The 26,867-nt window shown below is 40.2% G+C and overlaps 1 protein-coding gene across 1 annotated transcript; it reads right to left on the bottom strand.

Moving 5' to 3' along the window:
* Positions 1–9,364: 9,364 nt before the first annotated feature.
* On the bottom strand, positions 9,365–10,971 carry LOC110287376 (signal peptidase complex subunit 3). The gene has a single exon (XM_021154014.2). It carries the CDS (start codon positions 10,828–10,830, stop codon positions 10,288–10,290), a length of 543 nt encoding a protein of 180 aa, XP_021009673.1. The 5' UTR covers positions 10,831–10,971; the 3' UTR covers positions 9,365–10,287.
* Positions 10,972–26,867: the final 15,896 nt, after the last annotated feature.

The following is a 26,867-nucleotide window of genomic DNA, read 5'->3' as shown; positions in this document are numbered from 1 at the left end:
GGATTCGTTTGTATTTTGAAGAAAAAAGACAAGACTGTGTGATAGTTTCCCTTCTAGGCCTTTGGTAACCTTGGTTAGCATCCCATGTTCAGTTCTTAGGACCCATGTCAGGCAGCTTACAACTACCTATAATTCTAGCTCTGGCAATCTGATGTCTATTGTGATCTGCTGCTGACCATTACTGATTAATTGAAGTTGAATTTGATGTACACCAGAACCAGTGGACTCAAGGCTAGTACTTCTTCAGAGTTCTTTATTGGCAGTATGTGAAGCGTTTATTCCAGATCAAAGTTCAAAACAAAGCAGGGACAGAGAGACACTGAAAAATATACAGGGAATATTTCATCACTATCACCAGATGTACTCAGGATATAAAAGGCCTTATGGCTTAATGAGGAATGTTTGCACAATGCCCTTTAGCATGCTAAGCTGCATTGATGAAGGGGGCATTTTGCCCATAGCATCCCATGGGAAGGTGAAGTCATTCCCCGCAGTGGAACAAAGTTCTATGGGGACAAAGTTCACACAGCAGGATAGTAGGAACGTCTATCCTATCTAGGCTGCAAGTGGCCTTTTCTGGCCTCTGTGAGTGCTGCAATCAAAGCACCACATAATTAAAATAAAATATTTTTGCAAAAAAGGTTTTCTAATTATTTGTTGTAATCATCTTTCCTATATGACAATACATCTACACAGGCATAAAACTCACAAACTATCGTTAGGACATACTGGTGCTTCACTGGTGGTGGTAAATGAAAGAAGTCTATTTACAAATATCCAAATGATCCATCACGTAATAGATATACATCACCTATCTTCGATAAGCTTTATAATTGCTGGTTATAAGTTATTCCACCATATGAAATATTTACCCTTCCAAAACTTTTATCATAATTGGATTTATGTTTATCTGCTGCATGAATTGGGGTACAGATTTAGCAATAGGAGCTTAAAAAATTGAGCAAGACTGATGACCCACCTTGGTTCTCTGTGAGAAGTTTCCTAATGTTGTATTCATATACTTTCAGACCTGTCTTTTCATTTCATATATCAATTTTGTTTTCCCAGTTAAGGTGTACTGCTTATTAAATAAGTCATTGTAGGAGAGTTAATTTGGATCTTTATAGAGTTCATTAGCACAAAATGACTTAGCACAAACTTATGCTAGGACTCCTGCTGTATACTCAGTTTAAGTATAGTTTTCAGTATTAATAATACCAATTTTTGATGGTAACATCACAGAAAAAGAAATTCAACATGGAGCCAAATTTTTATGATAATCCTATTAAAAGAGAGACACCCTCATTTTGTCCTATAATATACCAAAATCATGGACTACAGCAAAAAGTCTGCTTCATAAATAAGTATATACTTGTAGCATGAAATATTTAAAAAGGCTGCATCCCACGATAACGCTGTCTACTCTCTGGCCCCGTAGTCTTGCTGCCTCCATGGCTAGCCCCATGCAGCAATCACCCATCTAGCTGTTGCAAATCCCCGTAACCAGATAAAATAAAAGATCTAGAGGCTTATAAATTTACCAGTTATATTTATATTAGTAAATTCTCAACCCACAAAACGCCCACATGATGAACTCAAAACTCGATATAAACACAAGCTATACACCTAGTTGGGGCAAATGTGCCCTATTTATTATTCAATCATCTCTCTAAGAAATCCCCAGTACTTATGGCTCCCAGGACTGTGTGGTTCTGGCTCCGCTTCCTCTCCTAAAGGTTCCATCTTGTCTCCTCTCCTTCCCTTCCTTTCCCTCTCTGTACTCTCTGTATTGCTCTCTAAAATTCTCAGCCTGCCTTCCTTTCCCACTGCCCAATCACAAGCTCTCACCTTATCTTGTGCCTGCCCTCACCTGCATATATACAGCAATCCACATATACTCATTAGCCTCACTATATGACAAACCTAAGTAAGAACAAAGGTCAAAATTGGAGCAAAGTAGGATTCTTTATTAGCTCATTTTTACCTTTCTTTTGACTCTTTAGCTCAGAACCCACCAATAAAAAATATTTGCCACAGAATACTTGATGGAGTATCTCATAATTCTCTTTGTAAACTAGAATGCTAAAGATGGCTGATCAAAGTCCTATTTCAGTCAACTATTTTGTATCAGCAGTAACATTTGGTAATGAGATACTGAGGTGTGGACCTTCAAGCCATAATGTATTACAATGGATTAAATGCCTGTGAATCTTGGACAAATTTCCAACCTCATCCATTTGGACTTTTATTTGGTAAAACTGGAATACTACAAAGGAATAAAACATGAATTCACAAGTCTTTAATTTATTGCTTTATTGATTTGTTAGTCAGGACTCTTACATTGCTTTGGGATTTTAGTGGATATTAGAGCAATTTTAGGGAAAGGTTTAAAATTATTTTTTAGTTCAATAAATAGACTTTATTATGAACTTAGTAGCACAATTAAAAGCAGAGTAGAATTAAAAGATGCATTTGTAAAGGCTATTGATAGCATAGCAATTATGAATACTTGCTGCTATTGTAGAGGACTTGATTTGAGTTCCCAGCACCAACATGTCAGCTCACAACTGTTTTAAACTCCATTTCCAGGTGATCCAACTCCTTTTCTGACCTCTGTGGGTTCCTGCATGCATATGGCACACATACATATCCTTAGGCACTGTGCTGTGCTGTTGAGTTTTATGTTAACTCAACACAAGCTAGAGTCATTTCGAAAGAGGAAACTGAAATTAAGAACATTCTGCTATCAGATTTTCCCATGAGCAAGCCAGTAAGCAACACTCCTCCATGATCTTTGCATCAGCTCCGGCCTCAAGGTTCCTGCCCAGTTTGAGTTCCTTCCCTGACTTTCCTCAGTGATGGACTGTGATGTGGAACTAAAAGCTGAAGCAAACCATTTCCTGCCCAAGTTGGTTCTGGTCATGGTATTGTTTTATCACAGACTAGAAACACACACACAAACCACACATGCACATGAAATAAAATAAAATAAAATAAAATAAAATAAAATAAAATAAAATAAAATAAAATAAATATTACCATCCAAAGTGATTTGTCTTTTCTGGCTATGGTGGTGGATACCAATAATCAAAGCACTTGGGAACAAGAGGCTGGCAGATTTCTTTGAGTCTAAGACCAGTCTGGTCTACATAGCGAGTTTCAGGACAGCCAGGAATACATAGGGAAACTCCATCTTAAAAAAAAAAAAAAAAAAAAAAAGCAAACAAAGTGACTACTTTCTTTTAAAAAGATACATATATAAATATTAGTATATATGAATATATGTGAATATGTTTTTAGTTTTATATGTATGTGTGTGAGAGAGAGGAGGGAGGACATGGGAGGAGCCCTCAGAGTTTAGAGACATCAAATCCTCTGAAGCTGGAGTTACAGGCACTTGTGAGCCACTTTGTATGGATGCAGGCACCAAACTCAGGTCCTCTGCAGCAAATACTTTTATCATCTCTCTCTATCAATATATTATCTAAATGTTGTGACCTTAATATTTTGTGAGGAACCTAAAACAAGAAAAACATAAAACATAGAGCTTACAAGATTTTGTCCTTTCAATTGAAGCAATTACAGAAAAGGATAAGGAAATACAAAGAAACAAATGTTAAGAGAATCAGGTTATCTTGTATATTTATTTTGGCCATCAAGCCACCATCAGCCACACATGCCACTTCAATTAGCTAACAAATCCCTCTGCATAGAACACTAATTTCCATGGTGGGTTTTGTAAAGTAGTTCAAGAGACTCCGCTATCAGAACCAACTCAGTGGATGTGTTCACTTTTAGAGGAGATCAGGTGTATTTGGAGCAGTATACCCATAGATGGAACTATGTTTAGAAAAAAAACTTACTTAACTCCAGCTTCAGAGGATTTGATGTCTCTAAACTCTGAGGGCTCCTCCCATATCCCCCTCCTCTCTCTCTCACACATACATATAAAACTAACAACATTTTTAGCTGTTTTAAAAATTATTCTCTTCAGAAAAAGAAATAACATGAGTTTTCAACTCCCCTGAACCACAACTATCTCTTTATGCACATAAATTGGTAAGATAAAAATTCACCCTTGAGATACCCTTACCCTACTCAAAAGTACCTGAGTGTTTATGAGCACCTTTTTTATTAGATACTTTCTTCATTTACATTTCAAATGCTATCCCAAAAGTCCCCTATACCGTCCCCCCACCCTGTTCTCCAACCCACCCACTCCTGCTTCCTGGCCCTGCCATTCCCCTGTACTGGGGCATATGATCTTCGCAAGACCAAGGGCCTCTCCTCCCATTGATGGCCGACTAGGCCATTTTCTGCTACATATGCAGCTAGAGACACGAGCTCTGGGGGTACTGGTTAGCTCATATTGTTGTTCCTCCTATAGGGTTACAGAGCTCTTCAGCTCCTTGGGTACTTTTTCTAGCTTCTCCATTGGGGGCCCTGTGTTCCATCCTATAGATGACTGTGAGCATCCACTTCTGTATTTGCCAGGCACTGGCATAGACTCACAAGAGACAGCTATATCAGGGTCCTGTCAGCAAAATCTTGCTGGCATATGCAATAGTGTCTGGGTTTGGTGGTTGTATATGGATGGATCCCCGGGTGGGACAGTCTCTGGAGTTTATGAAAATCTTCTCCAATAGATATAGGAAGATGTAAAAATGTGGGAACTATAAAACACCAAATCGATAAATTTTCTAGCATACCTTGCACGCAAACAATTTTACCTAAATTAAAACTCCCTCGTTGTGGTCATTCATAAGTCTAATTCTCTCTAGTAAATGTAACCCATTTCCCTGAAAATGCATGTATTCTGAGCCTGTACATTTTATGCATAAGAGTAGCTGAAGGTAACACACTTTGGGTTTCTCTATCATGTCCCACTATTTGTGTGTGCGTGTGTGTGTGTGTGTGTGTGTGTGTGTGTTTAGTGCCACTTACATTCTGTTTTAGATTCTACTGATTTTTACTATATTTTTGAAATCAGACTGTTGCAGTTCTGTTCTTTTTGCAGATTATTGTGGTGGTTAGCCTTGGTTGCCAGCTTGACTACATATGGGATCAACTAAAATTCAAGCAGCTGAGCACATCTAGGATGGATTTTCTTAGCTGAATCATTTGCGGTGGAAAGACCCACACAAATCTAGGCCATACCTTCTGATAACCAATCACATAAAAGGACATGGAAGTATCAGTCTGGACCCCATAACCATGCATCTTTATTAGTTCTTGTTTTCTGTGGTGCTCTCCTTCCGTTGCCAAGACAATAGCAGTGGTTGCAGATTCTTCCCCCAATAATAAAGACTTCACAAGCACTGAGTAATTAGCTATGTTTCCACTACCAGGCATGTTGAGAGTTACTTAAGTCCAATTAGAGAGCTGTTGGCTATCACCAAGATGACCGTCAGTACTTCACCTGTAGAGTTATTATGCAGTTCATAGGCATCATAGCTGGCTAAGACTATTGGTTGTTTCCCCACTTTGGAAGCTTTCATGGACCCATCTGGTACCATGAAATCTAGTCCTTAAAAAGGGAGCCTTTAGGTCAGTTTCAGGTTAGGGATCTCTGGGCCATGTTTTAGAAGTGCATGATGTCTTCAGCAATAAGAACTTACTCTGAGGGTTAACGGAGGGCAACAACTCTGGCCAACGACTCAAAAGAGGGCTTCTCATATCTGATATTGAGACATTTGTTAGGAGATCTTCAGCTTTGGAGGGAGCATTGACAGCCAAAATCCATTACGTATATTATAAGCACTTTTCATTTTCTTTTCTTTTTTCTTTTTCTCTTTCTTTCTTTCTTTCTTTCTTTCTTTCTTTCTTTCTTTCTTTCTTTCTTTCTTTCTTTGGTAAGTGGTTAGTAGTATGATTCCTTCTGGCTTTTGCAGATATATACATATATCCAACTCTGTCCTTCTTCAATGGCTGTATCTACAGAACAATCCTACACCTAAGGCTCAGGGACCATTGCAGGAGAAGCTGAAGAAAGAGTGTAAGAGACAGAGAACAGGAGAATTTCCTGGGAGATTTTGTCTCTTAGTAACACCAGAAGTTATACCCATAAAGTCTCCGCAACATGAATACCCAAATGTGAGCTGTACAAGGATGACAGAACAGAACAGCGGGAATGGGGAAAAGCCCATGAGGCCTCATATAAACTCATTTCATCAACCAATTATTTTTATTAAAAAAAAAAAGCTGGGAGGATGGCCTAGTCGGCCATCAATGGGAGGAGAGGCCCTTGGTCTTACGAAGATCATATACCCTAGTACAGGGGAACGCCAGGGCCAGGAAGCAGGAGTGGGTGGGTTGGGGAGCAGGGCAGGGGGAGAGTATAGGGGAATTTCAGGACAGCATTTGAAATATAAATGAAGAAAATATCTAATAAAAATGTTGGATATTTATTGCAATTATGAAAATTCTCAAATGTATATCCAGTATATTAATAAGAATATATATTTCTGAAAAAAACAATATCCAAATTTGTGTCAAAACTTGCAACAACTATTTTAATCTTTGTATGTGGCTTATGCATGCACATCAGTCACATACATGTGTACGCACATGTATGAGATTGGAGCATCATGTGGAGGCCAGAGGTTGGTATTCTGTGTCTTCCTCTATTGCTTTCCCACCAAGCATCTCTCAGTGATCCTGTAGTTCACACCAGCAAGCCCCAGGGAATCTCCTGTCACCTTTGTCTACACTGTAATAGTATTTCCTTTTCTCACTAATCTCTAAAACCATGGACCAGGCAAATAAAATATAACTACATTTCAACATTCATTTCTACCAAACTAACAGATCCACTCATTGAAAGCATTACTATGATCTGTGAAACTGGTGTCAGGGTCTGGTGAAGAATACAGGTTGATTGTACACGTTTTTCTCAAGGGAAAAAAAATCCAGAGTATTAGGTTAGGTAACTGCAGATTTTAACATTTGCATGTCTAGTACCTGTATAGAAATATTAGCGTTAAACATTGTTATTGGTATACATGATATAAATAAATTTAAGTTTATATGAATTATGTGTTGTCCTTGCTGGTCTTCCTATTTTCATATTACTAAGGTGTTGTTCTGTTCCAACCTTTGCAAATATGCCAAACAAAAGATGGTATGAAAGGACCACCATTTATGTTAAAGTCCAAAATAATTTAAATTATTTATTATATTTAATTATGTATTTAATAAGAATATATAATTTAAATGTATTATATACGTTTATACAAATTTATACAAGTGAAGGCCCTGAAATGTTTCATGGAAAAAAAAAAAAAACAGAAGCCAGATCCGGCTTAGCATATATGATGCTACACATTTGACCTTTATGTTAGTTGGAAAATTCAATCCCACATGCTTCTCCATGAACTGTACAGCTATATCCATATTTGTTGGAACACGGGTAATTAGTGATATATTCATATGAGATAATGTAAAATTATTGCTTTATTTTTCATTATTGTACAAAAATGTTGTGTTTTATAAAAAAGAAAGAGCCAGGATATGTTTGGTAGAAGCGCAGTATGATAAAGTGGAAGGGGGTTCCTTTGTGGGCTCATGCTGAGGTACCCCTTCCCCCTGAGGTACAAGCCATACAACAGATACAGTATGGAAAAGAGTTTATCTAGGGCATGGTGAGGGGAATTGAGGAGGGAGTAGAGATAGAGAAAGACCAAGAGAGAGACAGAGAGACAGAGAAAAAAGTGAAAGGAGAGGCCAGTCAGGAACCTGTAGAGGGAGGAGGGGAATGGGGACAGAAGGGACAGAGAGGGTAAGAGAGTAAGTGAGTCAGGCACACCTGTTGCCAGGTTACTGTGGGGCAGAGCCTAGAAGGAATGCTAAATAAAAACAGTTTTTCTGCTCTTGCTCTTCTCTTGCCTGTCTCTCTCTCTCTCTCTCTTGCCTCTTTCCCCCTTGCTCCCCCCTCTCCTCATTCCCTTGCCCCCTCTCTCCACATGGCCATGGCCTGTTTCTACTCTCTCCCTGTCTGCCTTTCTCTGCCTCTACTACCCTCTTAGCTCCCCTCCCCATGCCCTGAATAAACTCTATCTATATTTTTTTTTTAAAAAAGAAAGAAAACCCAGTTTTTCTTATGCCATTTTCATACAGAGTTTAGGTTGACTATCCTCCCACCCTTTCGTCTCCCCAATTTCCATGTCCCCCTACCTCTGTCTAAGCCTTTCTCATTCATTATTCTTCATTCTACTTTTACATCACATGTTTTGTTACCATATTTATCACTCTCCTTTAAAGTCTCTGTTTACTCCTCTCATGGGTCCCTTTCTGTTCACTTGGCATCCACATCCTACACTCATCCCTCCCCACCCCTCAAGTACATACATGTGAAACCGAGAAGCCAAGACCTCTTTTGGGCATATACCCATTGTGTATACACATATATGCAACCTAACTTATTCAGCCATAAAGACAAAATACATGTAGTATTTGTTTTGTTTTGCCTGTGATGGCTCACTTAATATATTTCAGTTCTATCCATTTCCTGACAAATCTTGTCTTTTTATTTTCCTTTATGACTGAACATTTAGAGTGTGCCTATATACTACATTTTCATATCTGCTGATGGACATCTAGGTTAATTCCATTTCCTGCTATTGTGAAAAGAGCAGCAACAAGCACGGATGTACAAGTGTTTCTGCGGTAGGAAATAAAGTCCTTTGGGAGCGTGTTCAGGAATAGTATAGCTGGCCCACAGAGCAGTGAAATTTCCAGGTTTGAGAAGCCTCCACACTCATTTCCATAGTGGTTGCAGCAGTGTGCACTATTCTTTTTTTTTTATTTTATTTAATCTTTTTTTTTTACACTCCAGATTTTATTCCCCTCCTGGTTCACCCTCTGACTGCTCCACATCTCACACCTCCTTCCCCTGTCTCCACAAGCATGTCCTCACAGCCCCCACATGACCTCTAAACTCCCTGGGGCCTCCAGTCTTCTCTGACTGAACCTAGACTGGGCAGTCCTCTACTGTATGTGTGTTGGGGGCCTCCTATCAGCTGGTATCTGCTGCCAGTTTGGTAATCCAGTGTCTGAGAGATCTCGGGGGTCCAGGTTAATTAAGACTGCTGGTCCTCCTACAAGGTCACCCTCCTCCTCAGCTTCTTTCAGCTTTTCCCTAATTCAACCACAGGGGTCAGCAGCTTCTGTTCTGCTTGGGTGCAAATATCTGCATCTGACTCTTTCAGCTGCTTGTTGGGTCTTTCAGAGGGCAGTCATGCTAGGTCCCTTTTTGTTAGCACTCCATGGCTGCAGTAATAGTGCCAGGCCTTGGGTCCTCCCCCTTGAGCTTGATCCCACTTTGAGCCTCTCACTAAACTTCCACTATAAAGGAGGCAAACACACAGAGTGTGAAAGGAGATCTATTCCTATAGAAGTTTTTTTTTTTTTAACACAACTTGAACACAAGCTACTTTTACATAAGATCAGAAACATCAAGACAGAGAGTTTCAGGGTTACAAAAATACAATGTAAGTTACACATGAAATTCCTATGATGTCATTTCAGGTGTCAGGGATGGAATAAACTTAGGGAATGAGAATATCCAAGATCAAAGTTAGACTCCACTTTTTTTTGCTAGCTATTTAAGCTTGAAATGATTCCCCAAGCTTCAGGGCTTCAGAGTCTTCATCTGTAAACAGGCCATGTTTCTATTATATACATCCCGAGACTGCTGGCAATAGGATACAATAACATATAAGAGGGTTTGTAAATGAAAAAAATTAAACTATGAGTGCTAATATTACTCCAAAACGTAGTAAAATGGAGACTTGCGGAGAACTGTACATAATTAGCACCTAGTGGGGGTAAGCATACAGACTGAAACTCAATGGGAAAATCATGCAAACGTTTTCAACCTTCACTAACAATGGTTAAAACATTATTTTTTTCCAAAAAATGTAAAACAGAAAAACTTTTGGAGGGAAAACCTGGAAAGACCCATATTTCTCAGACATTCAGCATATCATTAATGTGTTACAGTGATTTACAGAGTAATCATGTACTCGGTCTTCAGGAAAACTTGTTAGTCACCTTATTCCCACCACTTATGGTATCTAACAAACGATATTAACTGTCCCCCCTCCCCCAGGAATCAAGCATGCTTTACACGAGGTGAACAAACGTCTGCTTCTAAATCACATTCAGTGTAGGCATGCAGGAATGCAACACATAAATTGTTACAGCACGCGTTTCTTCAGATTCTTGACAGTTTTAAACTACGATTCCTTAGGTCCACAAATGTACCATTTCCGATGCAGAGCGAATTCTTCAAAAAGTCGTGGCTATTTCATAGGAATCTGGGAACGGGACAGACACGCGTCCAGATCCAGTCACAAGAGGCAGGATCCCAGCAATCGGTATCACTTGCCAGGAGAGAGTCAAAGTGACATTCCTGTTTCCCTTGAGCCCATGTCCATCGTCAAAGAAGAAATACTTGCTTTTGACGTCTTTCAGGTTCAGCTTGGGGTTCTCGCCTCGCAGAAGGATCTTGTCCCAGAGGACCACCTGGTTCACAGCGTTGCTTTTGGTGGAATATTCTGCCGACAGATAAAGGAAGAGCTGCTTGACGTTCCAGTCGAAAGTCTTCTCCAGATCCGCAGAGATGTGGAAGGTGATGAAGCCCAGGTCGCTCTTCTTTCTGGGTCCGGTGAAGTCTTCCACTTTTTTGAGCAGGATCCTGGAGACGTGCAGGCGCACGGGCGCGCTCCTGTCTTTGAAGGCGGTGGTGAGGATGCAGCCCAAGGTGAGCGCCGCCATGACGCTCAGCGTGAAGGCGAACAGCGAGTTGGCCCGGGACAGCAGGGTGTTCATCTTGCAGGGTGTTCAATCGGCGGCTCCCTCCACGCGGGCTCCACCGGCGCGCACTCGCTGGCTGGCTGGCTGGCTGGCTGGCTCGGCACGGGGCGTGCTGTTCGCTCCGCGGTCCCTCTGCCTTCCTCTGGCTCGCGCGGAATGCCGGGCTCGCGCACGCGTCCCTGGAGCGCGCACCGCCCACGATGCCTGCCCCCTCCCCCGCCCCAAGCCACTAGTTAACCCTACAACCACTGTCTGCTGATAGTCTAAGGCACTTGGAGCATCTCACTGAAAGCGGCAGCGAGGCTGAATGAGCCCAGGGGTGCCTTGAATGGTCTCAACCTCACACCCAGACACAGTCACGGAAGGTCCCTGTCACCAACTACAGCCCCTGTCCCGACACACAAAGGCCTGGCCAGGGAACCCTCTCCCTCTGCACACTGCTGCATCATGGCCTCCATACATCCTAGCCCCTCCCCTNGCCTTCTGCAACAGGCTGCTGATGCCTGGACTTCCTTCCCCCCACACTAGGCTAATCCTGCCTCTCTGCAGTCCATTCTCTACACACAGACCAGCCATTCCCTACAGGTCATGTCACCCNCCTTGCTGGGATCCTCCACCCTCAGCATACAGTCTTAGTGGCAGAGGAGGCCCAGACTCTGTGCTGCATCTGCCCTTTCCACCCCTCACCCCCTACCAGCCTGATGGTTATCTGCCAGGCTGCAACCTGTGGGCTTGCTGTCCTCTGCTCTTGGGTTAACTGGAGCACACACAGTCCAGGCGCACCAAGACCTGGCCTGTCTGTGCATGGCTTCTTATCATTCAGGACTCAGTTCTAAGGCCACTTCCAGGAAAGGCTTTCAGTGACAACTCCATGTAATCCCCTGTTCAAACTGTTTTCTGTTTATTTTCTTCACACAGAAATCCCCACATAACTTGCCTGGTCAGTTGTTTTCTTACCCAGTTTTGCCAATCTACAGTGGTAGATCCAAGGCCTCTTTCTGTCTTCTTCCTGCTACTTTCCCAGTGCCTAAGCCAGTGTTCTATATATTCATTACTGAATGATTATTAATAAATTGAAAGAATTACTGATGCTCTAGAGAAGATAGAAAATTTACAACTGAGAACTCTGACAAAACACACTAAATTATTCAAGATATTAAAAGATCTTGTTGCAAATAGACATCAGTGCTTTTCAAAGCTCAGTGACTATCAGAATCAGCGGAAATCTACCCACCTCAATTCCATGGGTTTTTTTTGTTTTGTTTTGTTTTTTTATTCAAAAGAGTTTATTCTTTGAGTTTAATAAGCACCAGCAGAAGATTTGGGCGGGGGAAGGTTCCACATTTGGAAAAAATCCTGACTTCTTTTGTCAACATTTTAATCCAACTAATTTAATGGCATCATGCAGAGTTCTGGGACAACTGGAATGTCTTTATTGATGAAATTTATCCAAGTGCCCTGGGGTCAGTAAACTCTAGAGAGTAGATCTGTTCATTAAAAGGATTAGCTTCCTTCCTTCCTTCCTTCCTTCCTTTTCCTATGTATGTAAGAACACTGTCTGTCTCAGACACAACAGAAGCCATCAGATGGTTGTGAGCCACCATGTGGTTACTGGAAATTGAACTCAGGACCTCTGGAAGAGCAGTCAATGCTCCTAACTGCTGAGCCATCTCTCCAGCCTAAGGCTTGGTATTCTTATCCTTTTGTTTAGATGGGACTGGTTCCAGGTAGTGCCCTAAAGATGGAACTCTGATGTCTTCAGTCTTACTGTCTCATAGAGTTGACACTTCATTAGCTTCTTCTGTAAAAGCCCCTGATTCTAGTTAGCAGAATCTTCACCCTTGCCTGTGGCAAACAGCACAGGTGTAAGTATCGTACATTTAACGACGAGTTCTAGGAATTCTGAACCACCTGATGATAGTTACTTTGAAGAACTCCTTCCCTCCCCCTGAGACAATAGGATGCTTTCCCATGTAGGCTCTCAACCTCAGAGTGTCTCTTGTTCAGGTATGTTCGGAGTTGTTACTTGCTAGTGTGGAGGAGACTTGTGGATGGGTAGTGTTTTACTAAAAGTGTCCCCATAATGGGGACAGAATCTCTCCAGAAACCGATCCTACTGACTTGGCATCAGACTTGTTTCTTCACTCTGAGCCTCAGATTCTGCACTGTACATGAACCATCTTTTCTGTGCTATTATAGTAAAAGACAGGGAAGGGAGAAAGCATGTGGACTAGAGATAAAAGCGAGCAGATGGGAAAGGCAGACTCGATTCACTGGAAGCTGCACAGTGATGCTTTTTCTTGTCCCAGCTTTATCCCACAACTCTTCCTACACACCGAACAATGGAACGGAGATTCCCCTAACAGATCTGTGGGCTTTTTCCTGTTTACTATGTAGCCAGTCCATGATGTTGTTAAAGATATTGCTTTGACTGAATCAAGCAGGCCAAGTGCCAGAAAGTCCCATATGCTGAGGGGCAACTACATACCATACACTGTCAGTTGCTAGTTTTAGACATTTTTAAAAGCTATCTTCTGAGGTGGATACCATTACTTCCTTTGTACAGATAAGCAGATGTTTTAGAAAGCAAATAATATGCTCAAGCAATTCTGTGAAGAAATCAACTTAACACTAAGACTATCTTGAAGGGGCATTTATTGGCTAAACTGTGGAAAAATTAGCACATATATGCATATACATATATATGCATCAATAACCAAAGGTGGTAACTTCTGAGAAAAATGTGACTCTGAGTCAGATTGACTCTAACATATTATAAATGAGTAAATGGGCAGGAAAAAATCTCTATCACATCTCAAATGTCAAGTATTAATTTTAGAAGAAAAATCTGAATTAGAAAAGCAACACATGACAATAGCATAGTGATAAGTGATTCAGGCATAAATCATAAGTGAAAGCATAGTCCGAATCAGTTTCCACAGCAAGCACTGGGTTGTCATGGTAACCACACTGTCCAAGGAAAGCTGGGAAAATAACAATGGTGGTAATCTGATTTCTAATATGTGTTAGGATCCGAGTAAGAATGGCATGACTTGGTTAGTTAATTTAAAGTATTCCTCATAATAACCATTCCTAGCAGCTCCAGTAACATAAATATACATATGTTCATATGATCACAAATTCATATATACTTATATGTGTGTATATATAAATATACACATATATGTGTGTGTGTGTGTATATGTATGTATATATGTGTATATATATATATATATATATATATATATATATACACACACACACATATATATATATCCTTCTTCCCTTCTTTCTCACCACCCAAGATTCCAGGGATGCATTATGGTAAATTTACTGAGAGGTGTGAAGAAGCAAAACTACACCTTTCAACAGATTAATTTTGAACCATATATATTAATTAAAGCTGACTTTTCTATGTTCTCTCAACAAACTGATTTTTCTATAGATTGTCAACAAATAAAAACTGGGATTTTGATCCCTAGTTCCTGTATATTTTTTTTCACTTTTTTTTAATTACGTATTTTCCTCATTTACATTTCCAATGCTATCCCAAAAGTCCCCCATACCCCACCCCCAACTCCCCTACCCACCCACTCACACTTTTTGGCCCTGGCGTTCCCCTGTACTGGGGCATATAAAGTTTGCGTGTCCAATGGGCCTCTCTTTCCAGTGATGGCCGACTAGGCCATCTTCTGATACATATGCAGCTAGAGACATGAGCTCTGGGGTACTGGTTAGTTCATAATGTTGTTCCACCTATAGGGTTGCAGATCCCTTTAGCTCCTTGGGTACTTTCTCTAGCTTCTCCATTGGGAGCCCTGTGATCCATCCAATTTTGATGACTTCTTGAAACATATGTGGATGTATAGGAAAATGGAGGTTAAGCAGGAAAGTACTTTTTACAAGCTAGAATAGTGCTTTTAACCATTTTTTGGTCTCAGTTTTTTTTTAACAATAACTATTGCATATTTGGTCACTAACATTTTGGGGAATATATGATAGCCTGTATTTGTATTTTTGAAACACTGTCATTTAAAAATCACCACAAAATATGAAGCACTTGTGTGGATTATCTATGTACATGAAGTTATGTCTGTATGCTACAAGATGTTGCTCCAGTAAGTAAACATTCAGTCAATTGGGAGGCACATCTTGTTCATGTGTCCAAAGACTTTGATTATTTATATGTTAATTTTTTCCAATCTAATCTAAAGACACATCACAATCCCGATAAAAATTGCTATCCTTCGTTCTTGATGTGTTCCTCAGGTACAGGTGCTTCACTCAGGAACCAATTCCTGCCTTACTATATATCCTGCCTTCCCTGTCATGCCAATTACTTACCTGATAAATGTATTTACAGGGATAGCAAGGAGTTGCTCAGCTCAAGTCCTCTCCTTTCAAAACCTTTGGAGATGGTCTCTTCTGAGCAAGCATACTTTCTGCTCTGCATCTCAAGGATGGGTCTTGCAGAAGACTCCCAGCTTTCTTTCCTCTGTCCTCGGCATCTAGGCAGATTCCATGCTAAAACCAGGCATACATACATGCCTGGCTCACTTCTTCCTACAATCTTGCTCTATATTGCTTGTATCACTACATGATATCAAAATATATTTCACACTTGAGCTCTGAGCCAATTAAGGTATACAACAAATATCTCTGGAAGAGAACACATCCATCCACTTTGAGATGGGGATGTTGGAGGAAGGCTGACAGATGGTACAGCAGTTAAAAGCAGTTGCTTCTCTAACACAGAATTTGGTTTGGTTTCCAGCACCCACAGGAAAGCTCACAACCACCCATAAACTCACTTCCAAGGGATCCAATGATGCCTTATTGTGGATTCTGCAGGCACACGTGGCTCACATATATGCATGAAGGCATTCACATATCACAAATCATTGACTAAAGGTGATATGGGAGAGAGCCAGTGGTTGGGCCACAAGAAAAGATGCTTTTTTTTTTTTTTTATTAATTGAAGCCTGAAACTGGAGAATGTATTGAGCCTCTGATGCTGCACTTCAACAGTCAATGTGAATTTCCTATCTGAAGGAGTCCTGTCTATATGTGCCAAAACAGAACAGCTCTCTTGCAAGTTTGTCCTCACAGAGGATGATGGACAATGTTTCAGAACATGCATCTTTCAAAAACACTTCTCAATACGAACTTAAAAATACATATTCGGATTTAATATTAGCCATGCTACCTCCTCAGGTTATAGCTTTCAAAGAACCTTATGGAGCCCCCAATGGTGGAAAACTGACCACTGTTCCATATCAGATGAGGGCAGATCTGCAGATAAGCCATACAACTTTAGAATCCAGCAATGAGATGGAATGTTCCATTTGAATAGGTGAGTATATGGAGAAAGATCAGAAACCTAAATGAATCAAGGCAACTAGGGAAGTTGTCAGCGAATCCTTGATGAGTAGAGATAGATGAGTGATGATAGAAATCTATAATGGCTGAATCTAGCAGTGGCGGGGGGGGGGAGATTCCATAAGACCTTCTTTGTCATAGATCATGAATATTAAATTTAATCTATTTGAACTCAATAATAACGGTCCAACTTTGGAGCACAGGGTCCCCAATGAAGGAGCTAGAGAAAGGACCCAAGGGGCTGAATGGGTTTGTAGCCCCATAGGAGGAACAACAATATGAACTAACCAGTGCCCCCCGAGCTCCCAGGGACTAAACCACCAACCAAAGAGTACACATAGTGGTACTCATGGCTCTAGCTGCATATGTAGCAGAGGATGACCTAGTCGGTCATCAATGGGAGGGGTGGCCCTGTGAAGGTTCTATGCCCCAGTATAGGGGAATGCCAGGGCCAGGAAGTGGGAGTGGGTGGGTTGGTGAGCAGGGGAATAGGGGATGGGATAGGGGGTTTTCAGAGGGGAAACCAGGAGAGGGGGCAACATTTGAAATGTAAATAAAGAAAATTTCTAATAAAAATAAAAACAAACAAACAAATTAAAAAAATAATGGTCCAACTTCATGATTCATATCACTGGGAATAATTCTAGAGTTTGGAAAGAAAACCCAGTCAGACAGTGTGCATATGCTTCATTTTCCTCAAATGAAAAACGGGAACCATAAATGCATAGTTCTAAGGGATAGCACACTAATACACTCTTCATGGAAGCATCTGGCAAACCTACAAGTGAAGCAAGCAAATTACCTGATACTTTATCTATCTTAAATGCAGACCCCAGAGAATGACTCGGAATTGACTCCATATCATTATCCATTTCTAAAACGAAAAGTGTGCAAACATAGATTTGCCCAGTTTTCTCACAGTGAAACCCTACCAATCCCCCAGTCTCATCGCCAGGTCTATAGCAAACTGTCTGCCGAGGCCTTTTCTCACTCTCTGCCCCTATTCCCAGAGGACTAAGCAGATTCTGGTCACATACCCTGCTCTCCTCCCTCCAGGTGACACCCCCTCAGCTCCCCCACCCTCACTTCAAGCCCATCTCTATCTCTGTTAGCTCCCAATACTAAGAAACACATTCTATCCAGAAGCCCTAGTAGCTATGTGGCAGGATTTCAGATGCATTCCCCACCAGGCAACCCACAGCCACCACACTCTCCCAAGGTCCAGAGAGGGCAACAGAAATCAAGGGACAAAACACCCAACCAACAAAGACAAAACCACATATCAGCAGCTAGAATTACAATCATTTATGTACTGAAACACCAGCATAAAACCACAATTAGTAATAGCCAGAACAATATGTCTCCACTGGAGCCCAGCAATGCTATTACAGCAGGCCTCAAGGAGTGTAACTTAGCTGAATCACAAGACAAAGGCTTCAAAATAGCTGTTTTGAAGGATGTTAGGGGTCCTTCAAGAGAAAATGAATAAATCCACTAAAGAAATCTATGAAAACAGAAACAGTGGAAGGAAATAAAACATATAGTTTAAGACATGGAAGTAGACATAGGATCAATAAAGACAATTCAAACTGAGGGAAAACTGGATATCATCCAAGAACCTCAAAGACAAGCCTCACCACAGAATACAAAAGATGGAGGAGAGAACCTCAGTCACTGAAGACACAGATACCCTAGTCAAAGAAAAGAAGTCTTTTTTTTTTTTTAAATACATTGTTACTTGTTGTTATGGTTACCTGGCTAGTTTTTCTTTTTCTTTTCTTTTTTCTTTTTCTTTTTTGTCAACTTGACCCAAGGTAGTTATCTGGGAAGAGCACACTCAATTGAGGAAATGTCTCCATCAGATTGTCATCGGCAAGTCTTGACTACATTGATTAGGTAGGGCCCAGTCCACTGAAGGTGATACTGACCCTGGGCAGGTGGTCCTGGCTTGTGTGAGAAGCTTGCAATAAGTCTGCCCCAGATGGGGTAATAGAGCTGAAAGAAGTGGACCCAGGTCCCCATTCCTTTTTTTTTTTTAATATTTTTATTACATATTTTCCTCAATTACATTTCCAATGCTATCCCAAAAGTCCCCCATAGCGCCCCCCACTTCCCTACCCACCCATTCCCATTCTTTTGGCCCTGGCATTCCCCTATATTGGGGCATATAAAGTTTGCAAGTCCAATGGGCCTCTCTTTCCATTGATGGCCGACTAGGCCATCTTTCGATACATATGCAGCTAGAGACAAGAGCTCCAGGGTTCTGGTTAGTACATCATGTTGTTCCAACAATAGGGTTGCAGATCCCTTTAGCTCCTTGGGTACTTTCTCTAGCTTCTCCATTGGGAGCCCTGTGATCCATCCAATAGCTGACTGTGAACATCCACTCCTGTGTTTGCTAGGCCCCGGCATCGTCTCACAAGAGACAGCTATATTTGGGTCCTTTCAGCAAAATCTTGCTAGTGTATGCAATGGTGTCAGCGTTTAGAAGCTGATTATGGGATGGATCCCTGGATACAGCAGTCTCTAAATGGTCCATCCTTTCATCACAGCTACGAACTTTGTCTCTGTAACTCCTTCCCTGGGTGTTTTGTTCCCAATTCTAAGAAGGGGCATAGTGTCCACACTTTGGTCTTCATTCTTCCTGAGTTTCATGCGTCTAGCAAATTGTATCTTATATCTTGGGTATGTTTTTTCTTTTTCTTTAGATAACTGTTTGTTTTCTAACGAGAGAGAGCATAAAAGGGCGTGGCTTTGGGTAGATGAGGAGGTGAGAAGGATCTGGGGAGAAAAGGAAGCATCAGAATATGAAATGAATCTATTTTGAATTAAAAACTGTGCAAATCAAAAGCATCACATACTGATATCAACCAGACCCAACAAATGTACATCTTAATAAACTTCACATTGGGTTTTACACATTTACTATCAAATATATTTTATGTACTTTTCCACCACCCCAAAATGAAAGATCCATGACCGAATTAGAACTAGAAAAACAATTAAATTTAAATTCTCTTTCATAAGTCATGTCCATTACCTACATACACTCAGTCCTTCATAATTTTCTAATATTAGTCCATTCTTCTTCTAATTTTTACATGTTATACTATGCCCTCATGTGCATTTGTTCACATATATACAAATATTATTGGCTAGGTTCTCATATGAAGAACTTGTGGGTTTTTTTTCTTTTCTGAAGTTGTATGACCTGGGTTAATATTATACATTCTAAATCCATACACACACACACACACACACACACACACACACATATAATTTTCATTAACCACTCATCTGTTAATTGACAACTAGGTTGATTCCAATTCTTTGCTATAGAGCATAAAGTAGCAATAAACAGGGATATAAGTATTTCTGTGGTAGGGTATGGAGTTTTTAGGGCATGTACCTGGTAGTGAAACAGCTGATTTATATAGTAGTTCTACTTTTAATTTTTTGATAAATTTCCAAACTGATTTCCACAATGGCTAAATTAACCTGCACCCCCATCAATGATGAATAAGGGCTCACTCTCTCTCATCCTCCCAAACTTTTGTTGTTAGAATGCCTAGATAGTCATTCTGACTGAGGTGAGGTGGTATCCCAAAGTCATCTTAATTTGTATTTCCCTGGTGGCTAGGGATATGTAACATTTTAAAATATAATTATTGGCCACTTGTGTTTCTTTTTTAGAAAACTGTTCATTCCATTCACGTGTCCATTTATTGACTGGTGGTTTTACTTCCTTGGCATTTAATTCCTTCAATTCTTTGTAAAAAAAAAATGTTGGGATTCTGATTTCTGAGGTTCCAGGGGTCACTGCAGGACCTAGAATGTATACTGCTGTCATTCCAGAGGTTACTTTGGGACTGTGGTTCTTCAGTGGATTTGAACTTTGCATCCTGCCTTGCCACACTCACTCCAGTGAAGTCTGGGACACAAGCCCAAAAGCTTGGCCACAGTCCTGAGGCAAAAAGTTTCATGGAAACTGGCCTCCTGGAGCCTTGGCATCCCATAGCACAGATGCTCCAGATATGTCCTTGTGATAGTGAAGGGTTTAAAGTGTTTCCCTTCAGTATTGTTTTATTATAGGTGCCTCCAAGGAATGATTTGACAAATACCTAAGTTTCATTGAACTTTGCTCCTGGCCTTCACCAATGTTCTAGGCAGTCCTTGAGCTGATTCTGGGCTTGGAATTTCATAAGAATGTTACTCATTCAGACAAAATGCCTCCAGTGTTGATAGCTAGAAACCAGGCATTGCAGTTTGTGGGATAGGAGCTAGAAATCTCAGGGCTAGTTCAACAAAGTAAACTTAAAATTACAGCCAAGTCACTCCCATATGCAGGAATTTACAATGGTCTAGGAAGAAGGAGGGTTGTGGTTTAAGGAGGAACTAGAGTATGGTATTAGTCATGAAAAGGTTAGAAAGAGCAGAAAAACCCTGGTGGTGGGTTATACATAGACCAGAATTGCACCTGCATATTAGCCTTTTCACCTGGCTCCTGTGAATAGCTGACTTTAGGTAGGGCTGATCTTATCTCAGTTGTAAACACTGTCTGGTTCCTGTTAGCTCTTATGTATGCATTTTCTCTGTTTTGTGTATAGAGCCATTATGCATCTCAATGTACTTTGGCTGATGTATCACCTAACTTCCTTGTTTTTCTTCTGTATTATAAGTCTGATGCTCACTTTGAGAAATTACATTCAGACCAAAACTCCCTTGTGTTCACGTCTGTTTGTCATTTTTTCGCTGACTCCTTGCCCACCTGAGTACCAGGACCCTGATTCTCCCACAGATTGAGTCAGAGGCACTGCCTCCAGTAGATTCATAGAATCTAAGAGGTGGCTAAAACCTGGACTCCATCTGCTCATCTAGGTGGTGAATATCCAGATCCACACTTCATCCTGTAGACACAAGTCAAGATGAGACTATTTAAGCAACACATTCCATAATGAACACCCAGTTTCACCAGTCTCCATAGTTGAAATCCATGCAGCCACCCTCAGAAGACTCTCAGACAACAGAATACCCAACTGGCTTGGAAGAAGAGAAAGTCAAAACAAATAAACTATAAAACATAATAAAGCAACACACATAATATATAGAATGAAGAATTACAGCGACAGGTGAAATATCAGAAAAAAATTAGAATTTTATTGTTTAAAATAATTACTGATCATAAAGAAGAATCAAACAAAGCAGCTCATGAATGAAGGAAATATATCCAAGCTCTTGACAAGACCGTCTCTAAAGTGAATAAACTAGAGGAAAAATTTACAGAAAAAGGTGGGTGTTTGGCTAAGTTTCCAAACACAAGAGGCATGTAGAATTCCAAATAGATACAACCAGAGAGGAAACTCTCTATGACATATTAGTTAGAATGTCAAAAATACAAAATAAAAAATTCTAAAAGCAGCATGAGAATAAAGACAACTCACAGATAAAGGCAGAAAAATCAGGATTATGCAGATTTTTCATTAGCAACTATAAAAGCCAGAAGAACATGGAATGAAATAGTTCAATATCTGAAATTAAACAACTCTGAACCAAGAATGCTGTGCCCTGCAAAAACTATCCTCCAAAACAAACAAACAAACAAACAAACAAAGATATTTAAAGACAAACACAAATTAAGGCAAGTTATGACAACCAAGCTGGAATTGCTAAAAGTTCTCAGTGGAAACTGAATACTTTACAGAGAGGAAGATGAAAAAATAGCCTTCTTCATGGGAAAACATGAAAAATGTGGTTATTAATATTTTGTATATGTTAATGCTGGAAATTAATATGGTGGCAGTTCTTCCTTAGTCAGATAGCTCCCCCAAATAATCACACAGAGACCTTTTAATATTTTGAAGCTTAGGCCTTAGCTGGGCAGACTCACATCTAGCTCTTAGTTAGTCCAACCTCCCAGCCCTATGCAGCCACGTGGCTATCTATACATTTCAGGCTTGTAGTCATGTCTCTCTACTGCCCAATCACAGGCTTTAGCCTTTTATTGACCAGTTAATTTGGGGAGCAAAGTTTGCACAACAAAAGCTGGTGTATGTAAGAATTTGATCTTGGGAGAACCAGATCTAGGGGTACAGAATTTAGCATTTGAATACATAGCAGCACTAGACAAACCCCAATAAATAAATAAAAGCCTGCACTCTGAAAAATACATATAAACTAGATGTGAGAAGGAAATGGCCATTTCCAACACAGCAATGTAGGTTATGTTTGTGATTTGTGATTGCATGGATTTCCTAGGGCTGGCACAACCTTTATGTGTTTATTATTTGCTTGTTCATTTGTTGCTTTCGTTTTCTTAAGACAGAATGTCAGACTGGTCCAGAATTCACTATGTAGCCCAGTCTACCCTCAAACTCCTGGCAATCTTTATGCCTTCACCTCCCAAGTTCTGGAGTTTACAGGTATAAGCCACCACAATACCTGACATTTTTTTAAATTACTTTTTTTTTTTTAACAGTTCAATCATTACCCCTCTCCAGGTCTTCCCTCCCACAGTTCTTCATCCTATTTCTCCTGCCCCATCTCCAAGAGGGTGCCCCCTCCCAAGACCCCCCCCAAGCCTGAAGTCTGAAGTCTCTCCAGGGTTAGGGTGTCTTCTTAACACTGAGGCCAGATCAGGCAGTCCTATGTTGTATATGTGCCAAGAGGCCTAGGATCAGCTCATGTATGCTACCTGGTTGGTGGCTCAGTGTCTGAGAGATCTCAGGGTTCCAGGTTAGTTGAGACTTATGAATTTAAATTAGAGGTTTATTTTCTTTTTTCTTAAATGTAAAACAAAGGCTAGTAATATGAAATCTAGACCTATGTAGGGCTCTGATTCTACATGTGGTAGGTGAAAATCCTACCATAGCTCTTTTGGATTCTAGTGGGCCCTCCTTCACTGATGTTACCCCAAGATTTGCCTTTCTCTTCACGCCATCTTAATACTTTGTTTATCACATTTCTGTTCCTTTTCTAATGGCCCCAGTTGTTGGATCTAGAGACTACCACATTGGGAACACACAATTCTACCCAACATGATGAATCAAGCAAAAGAACAGGCTCAATGTAATGAGGTATCTTATAAATACATAAGGTATACACACACACACACACACACACACACACACACATAACCAAAAGAGATTTCTCTGTGTTAGTTACAATTTGAAATATGATGCTTTCTTTTTTGGTGTCGGCTCTTTTTCCTATAACATGCACCTACTCTTGTAAATATACTAATTATTAAAATTGCTGGGAAGTAATTACTCAGTGTTTCTAAAAGGAAGAAAGACATTAACCACAAAACAAGAAGAGAGACAACTTTAAGTGGTGCTCAGGGGAGGGGAACTTTTCATAGTATTTCCAGAAATGATTCTGTTAAGTTCCAAACATTACTACCAAATTTTTCTTTGGGGAGGACAGGAAGTCAGTGGAAAGCAATACTAGACAATTGGGTTTCCTTTTCTCCTGAATGTTCCAATGGGTTCCCAAGACTCCAGTGATGAAAGGCTAGGTATCCACTGGTCCTGAGAGTCTGTGAAGGATAGGGGTTTTCTTGTCTTTCTTTTAGGCATTTCCTTGGTCTATGCTTAGATGAGAAGGGACCTGTTTTGAGGTCCTGTTAAACTTTTCTCACCTCCACTTAACCACTCTCATTTGGAATGTTCTTTAAACGGATACCACTGTGTGTTATACAAGTAGTATCATTGTGTATTTCTCAGAAAAGTGTGTATTGTGAGAGCATTTGGTGCAGATTCTGTTAAGCTGGAGTGGTGATGATACCTCTTCCTAAACTGTGACCCTTCTCCTTATTGTGATTTTAAAGCTTACTATTTCTGCAGCTCTGGGCTGATCCCTACAGCATGATGTGCATCAAGCAGCATTCCACTGAAGAACTACATAGCCTCAGACTTTGAGTTTTTGAAGACTGGGCCATTCTTACCCCTGCACCTAGATATAAATTAGAATAGGTATTGTCCCCGACTTCCTTGGTCCTTCTGCTTTTTCAGTGCTGGGATCGAGGGTGTGCACTTCTAAGTTAGGCACACAGGGGTTTAAGAAATAAAAGAGAGAGAAAGGGCTTAGTGTCTGTTATGTGAATTTTTTTTTAGGAGAGGTAGGCAGATTTGACTCACTGCAGATCGGACACGAATGATGGAAACAAAGATTAATTCCAATAAAGTGTAGCCTGGAGAAGCAGCTGATTGTATTACAGGAGCTTGGGTTACAAATGACTTACAGGAACTTTGGCAGCTTTTGAGTGGCCATTTCTTTCTCTGGGGGAAATCTTTCTCTTCCAGTAACTTGTGAGCTCTCCTTTCTCATAACAGTAAATTATTAGGTCCAATCTTGTGCAGGTCTCTCTCAGGTAATTACAACTAACAGTTCAAGAGGGCAACATGGCACAGTGTGTTGCTCCACAGTGACAGAGTGGGGAACATCCTTAGGCCAAGGAAATTAAGCAATAGTGTCCCAGAACTAATGTATGAATTAATTCACAGGAGTTTAGTTAGCAATTGGGAGACTTCAGCTGTGGATTGAAATTCCAGCCATCCAGAGGATTGGTAGACATTTCTCATAGGTAAGCTTTCCATTCAACAAGCAGTCAAAGCATGTCTTCACTTCCCCAGATTTCAGCAAAGGCTACAAAATCAAGTGTTGTTTCTCAGCCTGCTTCTCCTGGCAGTCTGCCATTGTCAGCTGGCTCCTCTCTTCATCCACCTCGACAGCCCAGCAATTAATGACTCCATAGTGGGGGCAAAGGTTAGAGCCTGTATCTACTTAATACTCAGCTCCACTGTGTCTAGGAGATTCTGGGTAAAACTGAGTCTGCCCAGGGCCTCAGGAGGGATTGCAAAGGAAATTAATACACTTTTGTAGGCAAGTCTTCATGCTACTGAAAGTCAGCGAAAGAAATATACACCCTTCAGGACTACTCGTGCAAAATCAGATCAAGTGCTACATGTGCTGCATTGTTAAACCATGCAAGGGGTCTGACCTCATTCACACTGACTCCTAGAAAGCTTGGCCTTTAACTCATGTGGAGCAGATTGGGTTCTGGAGGTATAGAAAGATAAGGTGAAAGGCACAACAGTTTAAATTAAAGATGAAAAATTAGGCAGGAACAAATGGAAAGATGGTTCACAGTCAAAATGCACTGAGGCATTGCTCCATGAAACTGCAAGACTCCAAACACAGCCACAGAATAATGTAAAAGAACTGCACCGAAAGGTTCTGTCAATGCCTCTTACAGCATAAAGACTGAAAAGTTTTGCCATGAGTCTGAGTGCAAAGTGACACATAGGCATGTGTCTGTTACTAGTGTGGAGATGTGTGTGTGTGTGTGTATATATATATATATATATATATATATATACACATATATATACATATATATACATGTATATATACTAGTAGTGAGATAGTAATAAAACATATTAATTTTATATTGATAAATTTTAAAGAAACATGCATATGCATAAACATATTAATATGTAATTATGTAATTAAATGTAGATTTCAACTGTCTGGGGATTCAATATTCTCTAAAGATCAAAATGTTTAAATTTCCAAGTACTCTACCCTATCTGTATGCCCCCAAAGTCCATATTCTTAAGTATTTATAAAATATCGTTTTTTTTCTGCTTAAGGACTGGGGCAACTCAGGCAACGTGAATTTCCAAACGTTTCCAAAATTTCCAAAGTTGTGTAGGTAAGCATGGGTCCAGTATTAAGGGCTCAAGATTTCTGATTTCAGTTTATTGACCAGAAGGAAAAACCACCTTTATACTTGGTCTTTCTGTTTTGCCTCCTTGGAATAGAGCAAGGCTGCTATTCTAAGGTATACATTAAAGACAAAAGAGGTTGGTAAGAAAAAAAAAACATCAATTGAAAAGAAATGACAGGCTGGTTTATATTTTCTATGATCAGATATTTTATCCTACAAATAAGTTAAGGATTTCTCATTACACAAGTATGTAAATATTCTAATTTCTCCTAGTTTAAAATATAATTGATATGTAGGACATGCTCAAAGTCATGCATTTTGAGAAAAGTATATACAAAGGAGGCCAGTCTAATATTTTGTACAGAATTCTGTGTCCCAAGTTTTGCTCCCTTCCAGATTTATGAAATATTAATGCATCTATTTGTGGTGGTTAATCATGTCAACCTGGTTGAACTAAGAACCCTAAGATGCTAGACAATCATACTTCTGGTATGGCTGTAAGGGTGTTCCCAGAAACAATTAACTAACATGAGAGGATTCAACCTGAATCCAGGCAATACCATGCAATAGGCTGTGATACACAGAAAAAGAAAGAAGAAAGGACAAACCCTCAGCTCACTTATGCTTGGGGTTTTTTTGTTTGTTTTGTTTTGTTTTGTTTTGTTTTTGCTTCTTGCCTGCTGTGAGATGAACAGCTCCTGCTACAGGCTTCCAGTGATAAACATTTTCCTTGCTGCTCCTGTAAAGCAATTAATTCTTTTGAATTTGCACTGAAAATCCCTGAACTCATGAATAAAAATTAATCTCTCCTTCTTCAAAATTGTTTCTCCCAGGTATTTGCCATAGCAGTAAAAATTTAACAAGCACATAATTTTACAAATGCCTTAGGCCCAGCTCCCAAAAGATTAATATTAAAGGGTTATAACCATATAATTAGAAGCATAAA

The sequence above is a fragment of the Mus caroli genome, chromosome X (genome assembly GCF_900094665.2).
Source record: "Mus caroli chromosome X, CAROLI_EIJ_v1.1, whole genome shotgun sequence".
Taxonomy (NCBI): domain Eukaryota; kingdom Metazoa; phylum Chordata; class Mammalia; order Rodentia; family Muridae; genus Mus; species Mus caroli.
Note: the sequence above shows the minus strand (reverse complement) of the source record. Positions and strands in the feature narration are given on the sequence as shown.